Raw genomic sequence first — 14,482 nt, forward strand, 5'->3', positions numbered from 1 at the left:
GGGCGCTGTGACCGCCCCCGCCAGCCCCGGCTACCGGCTCAGCGGCCTCATCGAGTTCCTGTTGCACCGCACCTACGCGGAGCTCACGGTGCTGGCCGACCTGTGAGTTCCCCAGCGCTGCCCCTGCCCCAGTGAGGGCTGTCCCAGGGCAGGGTGGGGGGTCTCTGCGGGACTTGGCTCCAGTTCCCAGGATTTGTGCCTGGGACCAGTTCAGGGGGTAGGGAGGCAGAAGTTGGAGCCAGGTTTGTGGGTGCTACTTTTTTTTTTTTTTTTGGCCAGGATTTAAAGTTTTTTCCCTGAAGTTGAGGTTGCTTAAAAATCTGTGTGCCCTGCTGTGAGGGGTCTCTTTGGGGTTTGGCCCCAGGCCCTGGGATTTACACCTGGGATCTGTTCAGAGTGCTGCAAGGCAGGGGCTGGAGCAAGGTTGGTAGGCAGCTGCTTTTTGACAGGTTTTTTTCCCTAGAAGTTGGGGTCACTTAAAAATCCCAGTGTCCTGCAGTCATGCTTGAAATCTGGTGGTGGGAAGGCATGAAGGAAAGTTGTAACCACTGGGTCGTTGTTCTTCTGTTTCCTAAAGGCTGCTTTATTTAGCTTGGACAATGAGAAGGGATTGTCGTTTATCCCTCTTGCATTTTCATTTCCTGGGAAAATAGTGCCGTGTTTGATGTGGAAATGTAGATAAGTGATTTTTTTTTTTTTTAATTGGAGCAGCTTGACTGAGCATGGTCTTGTTTGTAAATTTATCCTGGAACTTCAGAGCCTGCTGTGGATGCAGGAATGGCCTCTCCCTATGCCCGAAGAAGGGTGTCTATGCCCGAAGAAGGGTGTCTGTGCCCAAAATCTTGCAAAGAACAATTTTTCCAGCTATTTGGTTGGTCTAATAAAAGATATCACATCTACCCAAGGAAGTTTGTCTGCTGAATAGAAAGGAGTAACTTATTGCTCAAACAAGAGACTACCTTTGTTTCTGGATAGAATATGAACTAACAAAGCTGATAACCCAATTTCCAGAATGCAATTTGGAACATGTCAGAAATCTCAAAAGTGTAAAAATGCCAAGCCTCTCCTTGTTCCAGTTGGGCCTTGAAGCTAATGCACCCAGAAATATCAATGTGACTGCTAATGTTTTTGTATGCAACTCTCTAAAGAAAACACATAATTTTGCATGATATAGCGTGCTTGTGTTTTGAATTAATGGTGTCACTGAGTTAATCATTTCAACTTTGGTATGTAATGTAAAGCTCAGTAGTTGGAGAAACTTTGGCCAGCTGATCCACAATAGGAACAGCGGCTGCCCAGGATCTCATCCAGAGGTGGAGGGGGTCCTGATTGCATTGTGCCACTTTTTAACCTTATATCCTTATTTTGAAAGGAAAAACATTTTCATTTGGAAATAACTGTTTGGCAGAAGAATGGAAGTGGCTCAGTTTGTGACCAAAATTGTTTTTTAAATAAGGTGGTTATTATTCCAGTTGAGCATCCTTCATACTAAAAATACGTCTTTCTGCCTAGTATGGCAGTTAACACTTCAGGTACAGGGTCAGGATTTATGATGCAGTATCTTCTAACCTGTAGTATGCATCTGTGTTAGGTGGTTTGTGGCCAAAGCCTTAACTTGGCTTTTATGGCCAATATGAAATTAGTTGATCAATCCTGTCTAGTTGATAAAAGTGAACAAACTACTGTGTTGGGGCCCTTAGAAGAATCATCACACTTAGTAGTTGCTGATACCAGGATCTGGTGGCTCAGCAGATGTGCAAAGGTGCGAATGGGCAGAGACTTGCACTATTTTTTTTCCTTTGATCCTTCTAGTTCTATGCAGAGTGGTAGAGAATAGTGGTGGATCTTCAGTTACTCCAATAATATTCTGTTTTTTTTTTTCTTTTTTTTTTTAATAGCCTACCAAGAAAGACTGATATGGAAAGGTGAGTCCCAAAAATGCTGACTTTTTAATTCATGTTTAGATTTGAATATTGAGGAAATATGCTGAACATGGAATCACTGGAAATAAAAGGAAAATTTTCTCCAAATTTTAGACTTGCCTAAATAATTTTGTGTGTGCTATCTTTGGTTTGTCCATCTGGCACTGTAAAGAGTAGCATTTTCTTGTAGCAAAGGCAACTTTAGTTTCAAATGACCTTGGATTTTTTGGAAATGCTAAAATAAATTGGAAAAGGTATGTTTCTGAACAATTGTTTCTGCAACAAGTGTAGTCCCTCCTGAGAGTGTTTTTCTTGTGTGGACAGTGACAAGATGCTAATTTGAGGAGTGGAGTCTGGGGTGTCCATAACCAGTGATAGAGAGAGAGAATAAGAGATCCAAAGTAGATACAAGATATTAGGATAAAAGACATTCTAGTACAAGGTTATAAGCTGGAAATCAAATGGGATAAAACATCAGTGGAAGATTACCAACTTCTATCATGGGCTATCAAATATGAAAACCCTGTTTTTATTTCAGAACCTGTTCTCTAGACTTCAGAAATATGTAGAACAGGTTATTAGGAAACAAACTTAAAATAATTTGAATGTTCCTCTTCACTGAGAACAGAGTACTCAATGAGCTTTCTTTGAGTATGTTCTATGGAAGCTGGCAGAAAATGTAAAAGCTGCTTTCTTTGCTCTCTGTACAAACTGTAATTGACTGGTTTGCTTTGAAGCTACATAGTTACACAACTTTCAGCAACTCAAATCAAAATATTGTGTATCGTGTCAGATGTATCCTTTGCATCTGAAATGTTTCTGAATGCCATTTAATCTTTCATAACACCAGCTGCTACTTCTGTGAGAGACTAGATCAAGTTGGGCAGGTCAAGTGGAGCAGCATGGACCTTTTTCTCATTAAACAAGAGGGAGGTAAAAGAAAGTAGGCAGTATTGAAAGATTTTGGAGAGCCACAATTGGTCAGTGGTGCTTGGAAATTGTGTTCTGATTTTTGCATCAGTAATAAACTACAGTGTGATATTAGGACATTGTTGACAAATATTTTACTCTGTTTGATGAAGTGGCTTTCCAGCTGTTTAAACTTGGGTGCAGCTGCTCTAAGGGATGTTGCATAATTAACTCATTTATTCTGTTGCTTCTGTATTTGAATGCTACCAGAGCAGCAGTACTGCTGCAGCAAAAACTGTGTCAGACTTATGAAGCTGTTCCTTTAAGAAGAATGGTTGCATACAGGAAACTCCCTTGGTGCCAGGCAGTATACGTGACACACACTGATAAAAATGTGATACCTGGCAGGCATCAGTTCTAAAGAGATTTCATGTGGATTTTAAATCCTTTGCCATTATCTTTTCCTAAGTATTCTTAGATAAGCACAGCTAATAGAAAATCATGGATCCTGTTACTTTAACGTTTTTATCTCTTTCAAAAAATCTTGTGTAAAAAATGCCACGGCGAGTTTATTCTTATGTAGTAATAAGGACAGCAATTGGATGTGAAACTACATTGCTAGTATGATGCAGAGTAGTACAGATGATGTAAAGCTAGTGCAAGGGGAAAACCATGGGCCTGGCATTTGGAAAAGGTAACTGTTGCATTCTCAGTGTTCTTAATGCCTGCTTCCTTCCTTGTTCTCCAGTGAAAGATCTAAGTGCTTTTGATCCAAGTATATTAATGATCTATACTTATCTTTAAGTTTGTTATAATGCATGTTTGGAGGGACCTTGTTTTCCCAAATAGACAAATAGGAGCTGACTCTTTATTTTTGCTTTGGGACAGTAGAGCTCTAGCTAAGACATTTTAAAGAAAACTCTTCTTTAAAATACTTTGAATAGCTCTGTTAACTTGATTTTTTCAAAATATTTTTCAGTATTTCTGGTCAGTGAATTGGTGTTGCTTTGTCTCTAGCTTGCAATCAGGTCTCTGTTGCCTGCAGAAGAGGAATGCTAGGTCCTACATGTGTGAAAAAGAATATAGGTTAAACTTATAATGCAACTATAGCCTGCAATACAGTGACTCTGAAAGACTTCTTCTGTAGGTGTGCATAGATAACAAAGTTGAATATGAACACCATATGCAATGTTTTGCTAACAGGATTAATCATAGAATCATAGCAAATTAGTGTTGGAAGGGACCTCAGGAGATCATCCAATCGTGTTCAAAGCAGGACAATTCCCAACTAGATCACCCCAGCCAAGGCTTTGTCTAGCTGGGTCTTAAAAGCTTCCAAGGACAGAGATTCCACAACCTCTCTGAGTAACTTTTTTCAGTACTCCACTACCCTCCTAGGAAGAGAGTTTTTCCTCATATCCAATCTAAACTTCCCTTGCTGTAACTTGAGACCATTGCTCCTTGTTCTGTTATCTGCCACCACTGAGAACAGTTTGAGTCCATCCTCTTGGAAAGCACTGTTCAGGGAGTTGAAGGCTGTTATTAAGTCTCTTCTCAGTATTCTCTTCTGCAGACTAAATAAGCCCAGTTCTCTCAGCCTCTCCTCATAAATTGTGTGTCCCAGCCCCCTCACCTTTTTCATTGTCCTCCACTGAACTCTCTCCAATTTATCTACATCCTTTCTGTATTGGGTGGCCCAAAACTGGACACGGTAGTCCAGATGTGCACTCACCAATGCTAAGTAGAGGGGAATAATCACTTCTCTCAGTCTACTGCTAATGCTTCTACTAATGTAGCCTAATATGCCGTTAGTCTTCTTGGTAGCAAAGACACTGTTGGCTCATCTTCAGCTTATTGTTCATTGTAACTCCCAGGTTCTCTTCTGCAGAGCTTCCCTAGCCTATACTAGTGCATGGGATTGTTCCATCCTAAGTGTAATACTTTGGACTTGTCTTTGGTGAACGTCATGAGATTTTTTTTGGTCTAATCCTCCAATTTGTTGAGGTCTCTTTGAATCCTAGCCCTGCCCTCCAGTGTATCTACTACTCCCCACAGCTTAGTGTCATCTTCAGACTTGCTGAGGGTGCACTCCATCCCATTTTCCAAGTAGTTGATGAAAATATTGAACAGGATAGATCCCTGGGGCACTCCACTTCATACCAGCTGCCAACTGGACATTGAGCCATTTATTACTACCCTTTGAGTTTGACGATCCAGCCATTTATCTGTCCACTTTACAGGCAATTCATCCAACCAACCCATACTTCCTTAGCTTGCTTGCAAGAGTATTGTGGGAGACTGTATCGAAAGCCTTGCTAAAGTCAAGGTGTATCATGTCCACTGCTCTCTCCACATCCACAGAGCCAGTCCTCTCCTAGAAGGCATTCAGGTTGGTCAGGCATGACTTGCCCATGATGAATATATGATGACTGTTCCTAATCACCTTCTCATCCAAGTGCTTAGAAATGGATTCCTTGAGGACCTGCTTCATGATTTTTCCAAGGACTGAGGTGAGACTGACCGGTCTGTGCTTTTCCAAATCCTCCTCCTTCCCTTTCTTAAAGGTGGGCACTATATTTGCTCTTTTCCAATAATTTGGGACCTCTCCTGATTGCCACAAGTTTTCAAAGATAATGGCCAGTGGCTCTGCAATCATATTGGTCAACTTCCTAAGCATCCACAGGTGCATTACGTATGGCCTCAGGGACTTGTACATGTCCAGCTTTTCTAAATAGTCCCTAACCTGTTCTTTTGCCACTGTTGGTTGCTCACCTCCTTTCCAAACTATACTGCCAGGTGTAGTAGTCTAGTAACTGACCTTGCCTGTGAAGACTGAGGTAAAAAGGCATTGAATACTTAAGCTTTTTCTGCATTATCTGTCACTAGGTTGGCTCCCCCATTCAGTAAGGGACCCACACTTTCTCTGATCTTCCTCTTGTTGCTGACATACTTATAGAAACCCTTCTTGTTACCCTTTACATCCCTTGTTAGCCAGCAACTCCAGTTGCACTTTGGCCTTCCTTATTGCACCTCTTGTACTCCTTCATAATCATTTACCCATGTTTTCACTTCTTGTAAGCTTCCTTTTTGTGTTTTAGCTCACTGAAGAGTTCCCTGCTAAGCCCAGCTGGTTTCTTGCCATACTTGCTTGTCTTCTTGCACACCAGAATAGTTTGTTTTTGCACCTTCAGTAAGGTTTCTTTAAAATACAACCTGCCCTTCTGAGCTCCTTTTCCTGCCCTCAGACTTGCCTCCCAGGGGATCCTGCCCATTAGTTCCCTGACCAAGTCAAAGTCTGCTTTTTTGAAGTCCAGGGTCCTTACTCTGCTGCTCCCCTTCCTTCCTGTCTTCATTAACTCAATCATCTCTTGGTCACTGCTGCCCAAGGTGCCATCCACTTCTACATTTGCCATCAATTCTTTCCTGTTCGTGAGCAGCAGTTCAAGAAGAGCTTAGTCCCTACTGCTGCTAGCTTGAAGAAAGACCAGCAGGAGGATAAGGCTATAACAGACACCCAGTACACTGTCACCCTTGTTGTTCTCCTCTCTGACCCTAACCCAGAGACTTTTGACAGGCTTATCTCCAGTTTCAGACGAGCTCTGAACAGTCATACAACTCTTATACATAAAGTGCAACTCCTCCTCCTCTTCTCCCCTACCTGTTCTTCCCGAACAGTTTGTATCCATCCGTGACAGTTCTCGTAACTGGAGCACTATCCTACCAAGTCTCTGTTATTCCAATCATGTCATAGTTCTGTGACTGAAGACTTCTTCAGATTCCTTGTGCTTGTTTCACAGGCTTTGTGCATTCTTGTACGGACACCTGAGGTAACTAGCCAATTCCCCTACTTTCTCTGAAAGAATGAGAAGGCCTCTTTTGCAAGCAGGAAGAGGCAACATTTCCTCCAGGTCACCTGTTTCCTCACTTATCTCAGGGCTTTAGTCTTCATCCTGCAGTGAACCTAGTTTAAAGCCCTCCTTGCTTGGTTAGCGAGCCTGTCTGCAAAGATTCTCTTCCCTCTCTTCATCAGGTGGATTCTGACTTTTCCTAGCAATCCTTCTTCATACAATATCCCATGGTCAAAGAAGCCAAAGTCCTGCAGGTGACACCATGTGTGCAGCCATGCATTGATCTGCAGAATGCATCTGCTCCTGCCCAGGCCCTTCCCCTTGACCAGAAGAATTGAGGAGAACACCACCTGAAACCCTGTCCCCATCACCCTTGCACCCAGAGCCCTATAGTTACTTTTGATATGTGCAGTGTCTTCCCTGGCAGCAGCATTTGTTCCCATGTAGATGAGCAGCATGATAGAAGTTTTAGTAATCCTTCTGTGACATCTCAGATCTGGGCTTTGGGCTAACAACAGACCTCTTGAGACAACAGATCAGGCCAGCAGATAGGTTCCTCTGTCCATATATGTTCTCCAGGCGAACTGCTGCATGGGAAGAGGAAGACTTCTGTTTGTTGCCTGAGGTCACAGGCTTCCAGTTTTGATCTTCCTGGGAGTCGATGTCCTCTTCCTTCTCCAGCACTCTCTCTGGCAGGCCTTCCTCCACAGTCCTAGAGGTCTCCTCCAGTACTGAATCAACGAAGTCCTTTTGGTGGAGGATGCTTTGGAGTCTTGCCACTCTCCTCCTGTAGCTCTCTTGCCTGCTCCCTGAGGGACACCACCAGGAGGCATTGCTCACATTGCAGGCATGCTCCTACCCTTGGATATGATCCTTGGATAACTGAGGAAAGGACTACTGGGTCAGAGAGGGAAGGAATTATTACTGTTTTTTAGCATCAGTTAGGCCATTATTGGATTGTGTCCAATTCAGATATAATTTCTAAAAAGACATTGTAAATTGGAAAGGTTTAGAAAAAAGCTATATAAATTATACGAGATGGGGATAATAAGCAACTTGAGAAGATCAGCTTCCTCTAGATGAACGAACTAGATGAGTTGCGTAGATACATTAAAATGTAACTGTGAGCCAGAGATTTCTGATAGGATAGGGCACTGTGGCAGAAAAAGCAGCATGAGAGCTAGACTGGAAACTGAAGCTAGACAAAATCAGGCTAGAAACATAGGCTGCTTTATAGATGTAAAAAAACCCAAAACAAAAATCTAAAAAAATGGACACTTCAACATCTGTGTGTTCCTGTGCCAAGTTCAGCACATGCCCAGAAGAAGTATTGTGTTAGCTGGACTCTGCTTTTGCAACAACTGTATAGCTCAGGTGCTTTAGCGGGCCTTTTTCGGTATTTTCATCTAATAGCTGAATGAATCAGAGCCCACATGCTACGGGTGCATTGATTTAAAGATATTTTTTGACTGATACTGATGGCCAATTATTAAAAAGTCATATAGGCTGATACCGATCCGATTGCTGATACACAGCCCAGCAACTTAGAGAGCAGCATCCAGCTGGTAAGTCTGAGGTGGGAAGGGTCGTGGGGGCACAGATCGAGGCTGCCACAGTGAGAGAGGGAGTGGGGCTGGGGGAGGGGCAGGCACTGCCCAGCCGGGGCGCAGGACAGAGCTGTAGGTGGCTCTTCTGGGGTGTAGTTCCTGCTGCTGCATTCACCCTGGGGGAGGCATGGGGGACATGTGCCCCCCCTGGATCTGTGCATGGGGCGAGGGTGGGCTGCCCACTGTGCTCGGGGCCAGGGGCTGTACTGGCCTCTTCCCAGTAGGAGGTGGGGGAGGGTAGGTTGGGGCTGTGCTCGTGTGGGGTGGTTGGTGCTGGCAGGGGGGTTACTGGGTGGGCTACAGCCACACTAAAATTTGCTGTAACCACCCCATAGAACATCCCCCTCACAGCACTGCTGCTGCCTGCCTCAAGCGCAGCCTCAGCCCAGCCCCCCCACTGGAAAGAGGCCGGCACAGCCCCCAGCTCTGAGCCCACAGTGCAGCCTGGCCTCACCCTGTACCCCACAGATGTGTGCACATGCCCCCCATGCCTCCCCCGGGAATGTGCGCAGTGATGAGATCCACCTCTGTCCTCCACCCCACCCCTGCCCCTGTCCTACTCTCTCCCTCACCATGATCTGCCTCCACACCACTCCTTCCTCCCCCTCCCCACCAGATTTACCAGCCAGATGCTGCTCTCCAAGCTGCCAGGCTGCATTCCTGGCTGCGTGCATGCTGCAGCTGCGCACATGCATGTGGCATTTTTCAGTGACGTTACTGGCCACATCAGCCAAAAAAAATCCGGTTGCTGATATTGTATCAGCACCAATAAAAAGAAAATTGACATTATGGACCAACATATCAGTGCACTCCTACTATACCTGCACCCCCCATACCCTCCCACATACAAGTACAGCAAAAGCCGCGTTGTCTGGCACCATAGAAACTGGCATGCTCCATTAACTGGCATGTCAGTCTATTTGGCAAAAGTGAAACTGGAAGTGCCCACCATGGCACTTACGATTTTGCCGAGCAAAGCAGCCTGCGCTGCCGAGCCCCCACGACCTGGGGCATAGCAGCCTGTGCAGGGCCCCCCTCCCTGTCCCCTGGCGCACCGGATGTGCAGGAGGGGCAGTGGCCCAAACAGGCAAAGACTCCTGTTTGGGCCTCTCAGGTAACTGGTATATTTGGTTATCCAGTACCCCCTATTCCCCATGGGTGCCAGATAACAAAGCTTTGCTGTACCTGCATATATTTCTAACGAATGTTCAAATAGCATTAATATTAGTTAAATTTGTTTAGTTTAATATTAGTTTAATATTTAGTTTAATAATAATTTTGCATAATTTTGGAATTTTTTCCCCTGGGGTGTTTAAAAAACAAAACAAAAAAAGCCTCGCTGAAGCATTCAATCTACACAGGTGCTTCGGAGCTGGGTCAGATGCGCTGCCTGTTCTGGTAAAGCGCTTTTTTGGTTTTGGTTTTTGCTTTTTCACATCTGTCAACAGCCACAATGTATGTTTTTTCTGGGGGTTTTTTTTGTTTTTAAACCGTACAATTTACCAGTAGAACAACTTACCTAGATGTCTCTCTGTTACTCAAAGCTTTAAAATCAAGCCTAAAATGTACTTTTTGTGCAAATGGAAGTTTTCTTATTGTAGAAATAATCGGATGAGATTCTTTGACCAGTGGGAGCCGGAGCCAGACCAGATGATTATAACTGACCCTTCTGGCCTTAATTTATTAGTCTTCATTAACTACAAATAAGAACTTTTCATTAAACTCCATGGAAGTCAGTATGTTCTTACTGAGATGGCATATTTAGTGTGAAATCAGAATGAATTAGGTCTAACCATGACTTGCCCACTTCTGTAATTGCTGGAGAAAGGTATCTATTGTGGTGATGAGTATTTTTTTATCTCAGTACCTGACTGTCACCTTTTAAAAATATCAGTATTAAACAACTTGATTTAGATAAGCAACTGAGAAAATGTCTGACCAGAACAGTGAATTCAGGCTGTAGGAAGGAAAGAAAGTATCCATACAAATATGGCCATGGGGAAGAGGGGAGTGAGGAAGTGAAGAGGATACAGAGGAATGCAAGCTATGCAGTGGTCTTGATTTCCTCAGGAAAAAGAAGACTAGTGAATTTATTTTATTGTTGTAGGAGTTTCATACTGCAATGTTCTACTAAGCCTTTATGTAGTAATTTTTCTTTATGTAGTTGAATACATGATAGTGATATCTTGCTTAATAAGGATAACTGCAGTTATCTAACTGCCAGTTACTAAGTCCCCTGGGTATTCTATCTTCTATCTAATTAAATTCATCATAAATCCCTGGTATTGAGGAAAGTCTTATAACATCTACAAATGGCTTAATTGTGTTCATTGTTCATTTGCTTCATTTGTAGAGTCTAGCCAGAGTAGAGATTAATTATGCAGAGTCTTAGTTCCTTTATTTTCCTCCTATCAATCTTAGTTGTGTAGAATGCACATAGCATTTTGGCATGTAACCATTTAAAAAAAACCAGAAGCTTATTCCTAACCCATCTAGAAAATGCCCTGTTTCATTGTTTTTAGCAAACCAATTATTGGTCATATCTGAGTACAATTAGAAGTTGTCATGTTGCATTATATGTTATAATTATGATGTTTTTACTGAAGTAAAATAATAGAATTGCAACTCTCTTGGGATTGACTTAATCTTTTCTTTTTCTCCATAGAAAAATAGAAATAGTACAGTTTGCAAGTCGCACACGTCAACTTTTTGTTCGGTTGTTAGCCTTAGTAAAGTGGGCTAATAATGCTGGGAAAGTGGAAAAATGTGCGGTAAGTTATTAATGCCATTTAGCATAAAACAATATAAATTGTGTTTAATACCCTGTAAAAGTGTCTTTAAAATGCTTACTTTAAAAAAAAGCCAGATTCCATCTGGTGATGTTCTCTTCACTTGGGTCAGTAGCTGCAGTTTGTCTCTTAATATGATTATTTGTTACCTGTATAGAGGCAGTTAAACAACTGCAGTAGCCCCTAAAAACTTATGAGTAGGTTTTGTCTTTAGTGTTACAATATTATTAAAATTACAAATGTCTAGAGTTTAGAAACTGGAGAGAGGCTATAATCACAGCACAAGTGTTGTATTTGTTTATGATAAGTAAACACTGAGAAATGGACAAATCTTCTCTTGGTTAATGAAGAACAAAGTTCTGAATGTTGCAAGATGTCACTGTGACTATATACAAACAAGGGTATTGGTAGTCTAGCAGTCATGAGCTGAAGAACCACCAGGTTTTCAAGCTTCCTGTTACTTTCAAACTGGAAACTGTTGCTGTGGAGAATGAATGGAAGCCAGTTGCCCCACTGTAACATTCCACCCAGCATGCTCTTATTCTCAGGAATCTGCTTCTGGACACTTCCATGTGTGGAAAGGACAGTCCATATACACAGCACTCAAAATAACTAGGTTAAAACTAAACCAAGATCCTCTCTATAGTTTTGCATCCTGTGTCGAAAGAGGGAATTCTGTTGGGGAACTATGTTGAAGTACAAGGCAAAGCGGGGACTATCCCAACTAAGCTCCCTGAAAACCTATCTTTCTTTCTCCAAGGCTTCTTAAATTCAAATTTTAACTTTTCTATACTTGAGGTACAATGAGCTGTTTTTTTGTTTTCTTTTTAACCCAAGAGAAATGAATGGGGGAAGCTGACATTTTTCTTTTAAATTTAAAAGGTCAGGAGATGAGAAATAAACAAAATATCTTTTAAATGTATACATGACCTTTAATAAAAATTATAGGATTTTTTTTTGTAGTTTCTCTTCTCCTTGCCCCCAGGACCATCTTGCTGGAGAGGGAATATAGAGTTTATTAGTTTTATTTTGATTCTCTTATGGAAAGAGATTGACTTGGGTAATTGGTCTGTTTTCTTTTTTTGTCTTGCAGATGATATCAAGTTTTCTAGATCAACAAGCCATTTTATTTGTGGACACTGCTGATCGTCTAGCATCACTAGCTAGAGATGCTTTGGTTCATGCTCGCCTACCAAGTTTTGCTATTCCATATGCTATAGATGTGCTGACAACTGGTTCATACCCACGTCTACCAACATGTATAAGGGTAAGTAGCTTTACACTAGAGCTGAAAATGACCTTCCCTGAAATATCCAACAGACTTTTAGTTTCACTAATCTGTGCTTAATGCTTTACTCCTTCTGTGTATCCTGCAGGAAAAGTACATGCTAATACAACACCCCAAACAAGATCTCAGTTGTTTGGGGTTTTTTTTATATTAATTCCTATTTGAACAAGAAGCATTTCTTACATGAGGGGTACTGTGCCTCAGAACTAGTTCTGCTCTAGCTAACATAGTAGCAAACATTTTTGCCTCATTTGTCAGTCAATTGATAAGTTTTTTGCATCCCTTAAACCAGTACTTCTCAACCTTTTCAGAGTACCCCTCCATCACTATTTTTAATGTGGCAGCAGCCCTACTTGAGAACCACTGTTGCTGCTATCTCAGTTCACCTCACTACTTCTCAACCAGGTTTTGCTGCCTCCAGGTAAAAGTGCCTCACGTGCTAGCCATGTAAGGGCTGTGGCACATAGGTATGCTTCTCCTGCATTAAAGTTCTGATCAGCTTAAAGTAGGCAGGAGTTGGTTGTGCTTTGTAGCCCTGTGCTTTGTATCCTGGAAACAGAGGCATGCAGGTAGAACTGTCCTGCATTCCTGTTTCCAGGAAGAGCATGGGACGGACTGGACCAGGAAGGGCTATACAGTACTAGCCAGCTCCTGCCTGCTTTTGGCTGATTGGAGCCTTACTGCAGGAGTAGTGTGCGGAGCAGTTTTACCTGGCTGCTGCATCACAGTGCCCCTGTTGAGAACCAGTGCCATAAACCCTCATAAAAGTACATAGCTAATCTAACCTGGCATATTGAGATCACTGTTTCTATATCTGGTCCATGTGTAACAGGATCCACTGGCAGTGGTGCCTTCCTGTGGCCACTCTAATCCTGTTCTTTGCATTCTGGTACCCCTAGGTACCTCCCTTTTTGTCCTTGCCTGCCATTCCTTTGATGTTATAGTTATAATGTGGGAGGTTGCCTCCAGAGAACCAGTGTGGTCCTGGGTGCCCTGCTCTGTACCCTCCCTCGGATTCTTGTCCCTCTGCCCCGTCTCTTAGGGTTCTGACAGCTTGGTCACCATTTGCTGGGCTTCTGGCAACTCGCCAGTGCAACAATACTCTGGCCTCTCCGTAGTTCACCTTCAGTGGCTTCCTTTCCTCCCCTTCAGTCACTTGTGGCCTAAACTGCATTTGTTTACTTTTACTTTTGCTATCAAGTGCAGCTGCGGGAGGCCCATTCTCTAAGCCAGGGGCAGGCAGTTATTTCAAGTGGAGGGCCGTTTACTGAGTTTTGGCAAGCCATCAAGGGCTGCATGACAGGCAGCCAGGGGCAGATTAATGTTTATCTTCTAAATTTTTTAGGGGCCCCGCGGGCCAGATAAAATGGCCTGGCGGGCCACATCCTGCCCCCGGGCCACATTTTGCCCATCCCTGCTTCCCTTCTGTTCTGCTGGCTTCTCCCAGCTTGGGGCCCCCATAGGCCTACTCATAGCTCCCTCTCCAGTCTGTGGTGCTGCTTCTCAAGTTTCATGCACAGAGTGCTCCTTCAGTTAGTACAGTCAGGGTCAGTCTCCTGTTCCCTGCAGTACTTACAGCAGGGAGCTCCTTCCTCCAGCTCTGCCCAGGTCAGACTGCTCCTCTTCTGTTGCAGGGTTTATATAGCCCTCAACCTACCTTCTGCCTCTCAGAAGCCTGATTTAGTTAAAGGCACAGTCCTGAATTCTTTGATTTCTCAGCAGCAAGGCAGGGTCCCTTGTTGCACTGCGTTCTTATGGTAATTGAAGGGTTTGTGCAGTGGCATATGTCATACTTGGCAATTCATTAAATACCATCTGCCATCTTTGATACTGCTTTGTTATTTCCTTGTTTAGTTTGCATTCTGATTAAATGCATTAAGCACAATTTTCTGAAATAACATAGCGGTAGAACTTGATTTTTCTCCCCAATCTCCCCTCTTTCTTTTTCTTTTCTTTATTCTTTTTAAACGTAGTAACTTAGCTATCCATTTTAAAGGAATTTTAAATATTATATCAAATAAGTTCTTATAATATGTGGTCCAGAATTGTCTTAACTAAGCTTAGTTTAATAGTGTGTTTGTTTCTGTTTTGTTTTTGTTTTTTCTGGATCCCCCCCCCC

General features: G+C 42.9%; 1 protein-coding gene across 1 annotated transcript in view; it reads left to right on the forward strand.

Moving 5' to 3' along the window:
• Window positions 1-4: 4 nt before the first annotated feature.
• Window positions 5-14,482, forward strand: part of MED14 (mediator complex subunit 14) — a gene marked incomplete at its 5' end in the record, with an annotated part of 59,731 nt that continues 45,253 nt past the window's right edge. The window contains 4 exons of the mRNA XM_025205283.1: window positions 5-102; window positions 1,899-1,925; window positions 10,952-11,057; window positions 12,169-12,342. Coding sequence (XP_025061068.1) covers window positions 5-102; window positions 1,899-1,925; window positions 10,952-11,057; window positions 12,169-12,342 — 405 coding nt within the window. The remainder of the gene's footprint in view (window positions 103-1,898; window positions 1,926-10,951; window positions 11,058-12,168; window positions 12,343-14,482) is intronic.

This window comes from Alligator sinensis, unplaced genomic scaffold, assembly GCF_000455745.1.
Source record: "Alligator sinensis unplaced genomic scaffold, ASM45574v1 scaffold243_1, whole genome shotgun sequence".
In the NCBI taxonomy this organism is placed as follows: domain Eukaryota; kingdom Metazoa; phylum Chordata; order Crocodylia; family Alligatoridae; genus Alligator; species Alligator sinensis.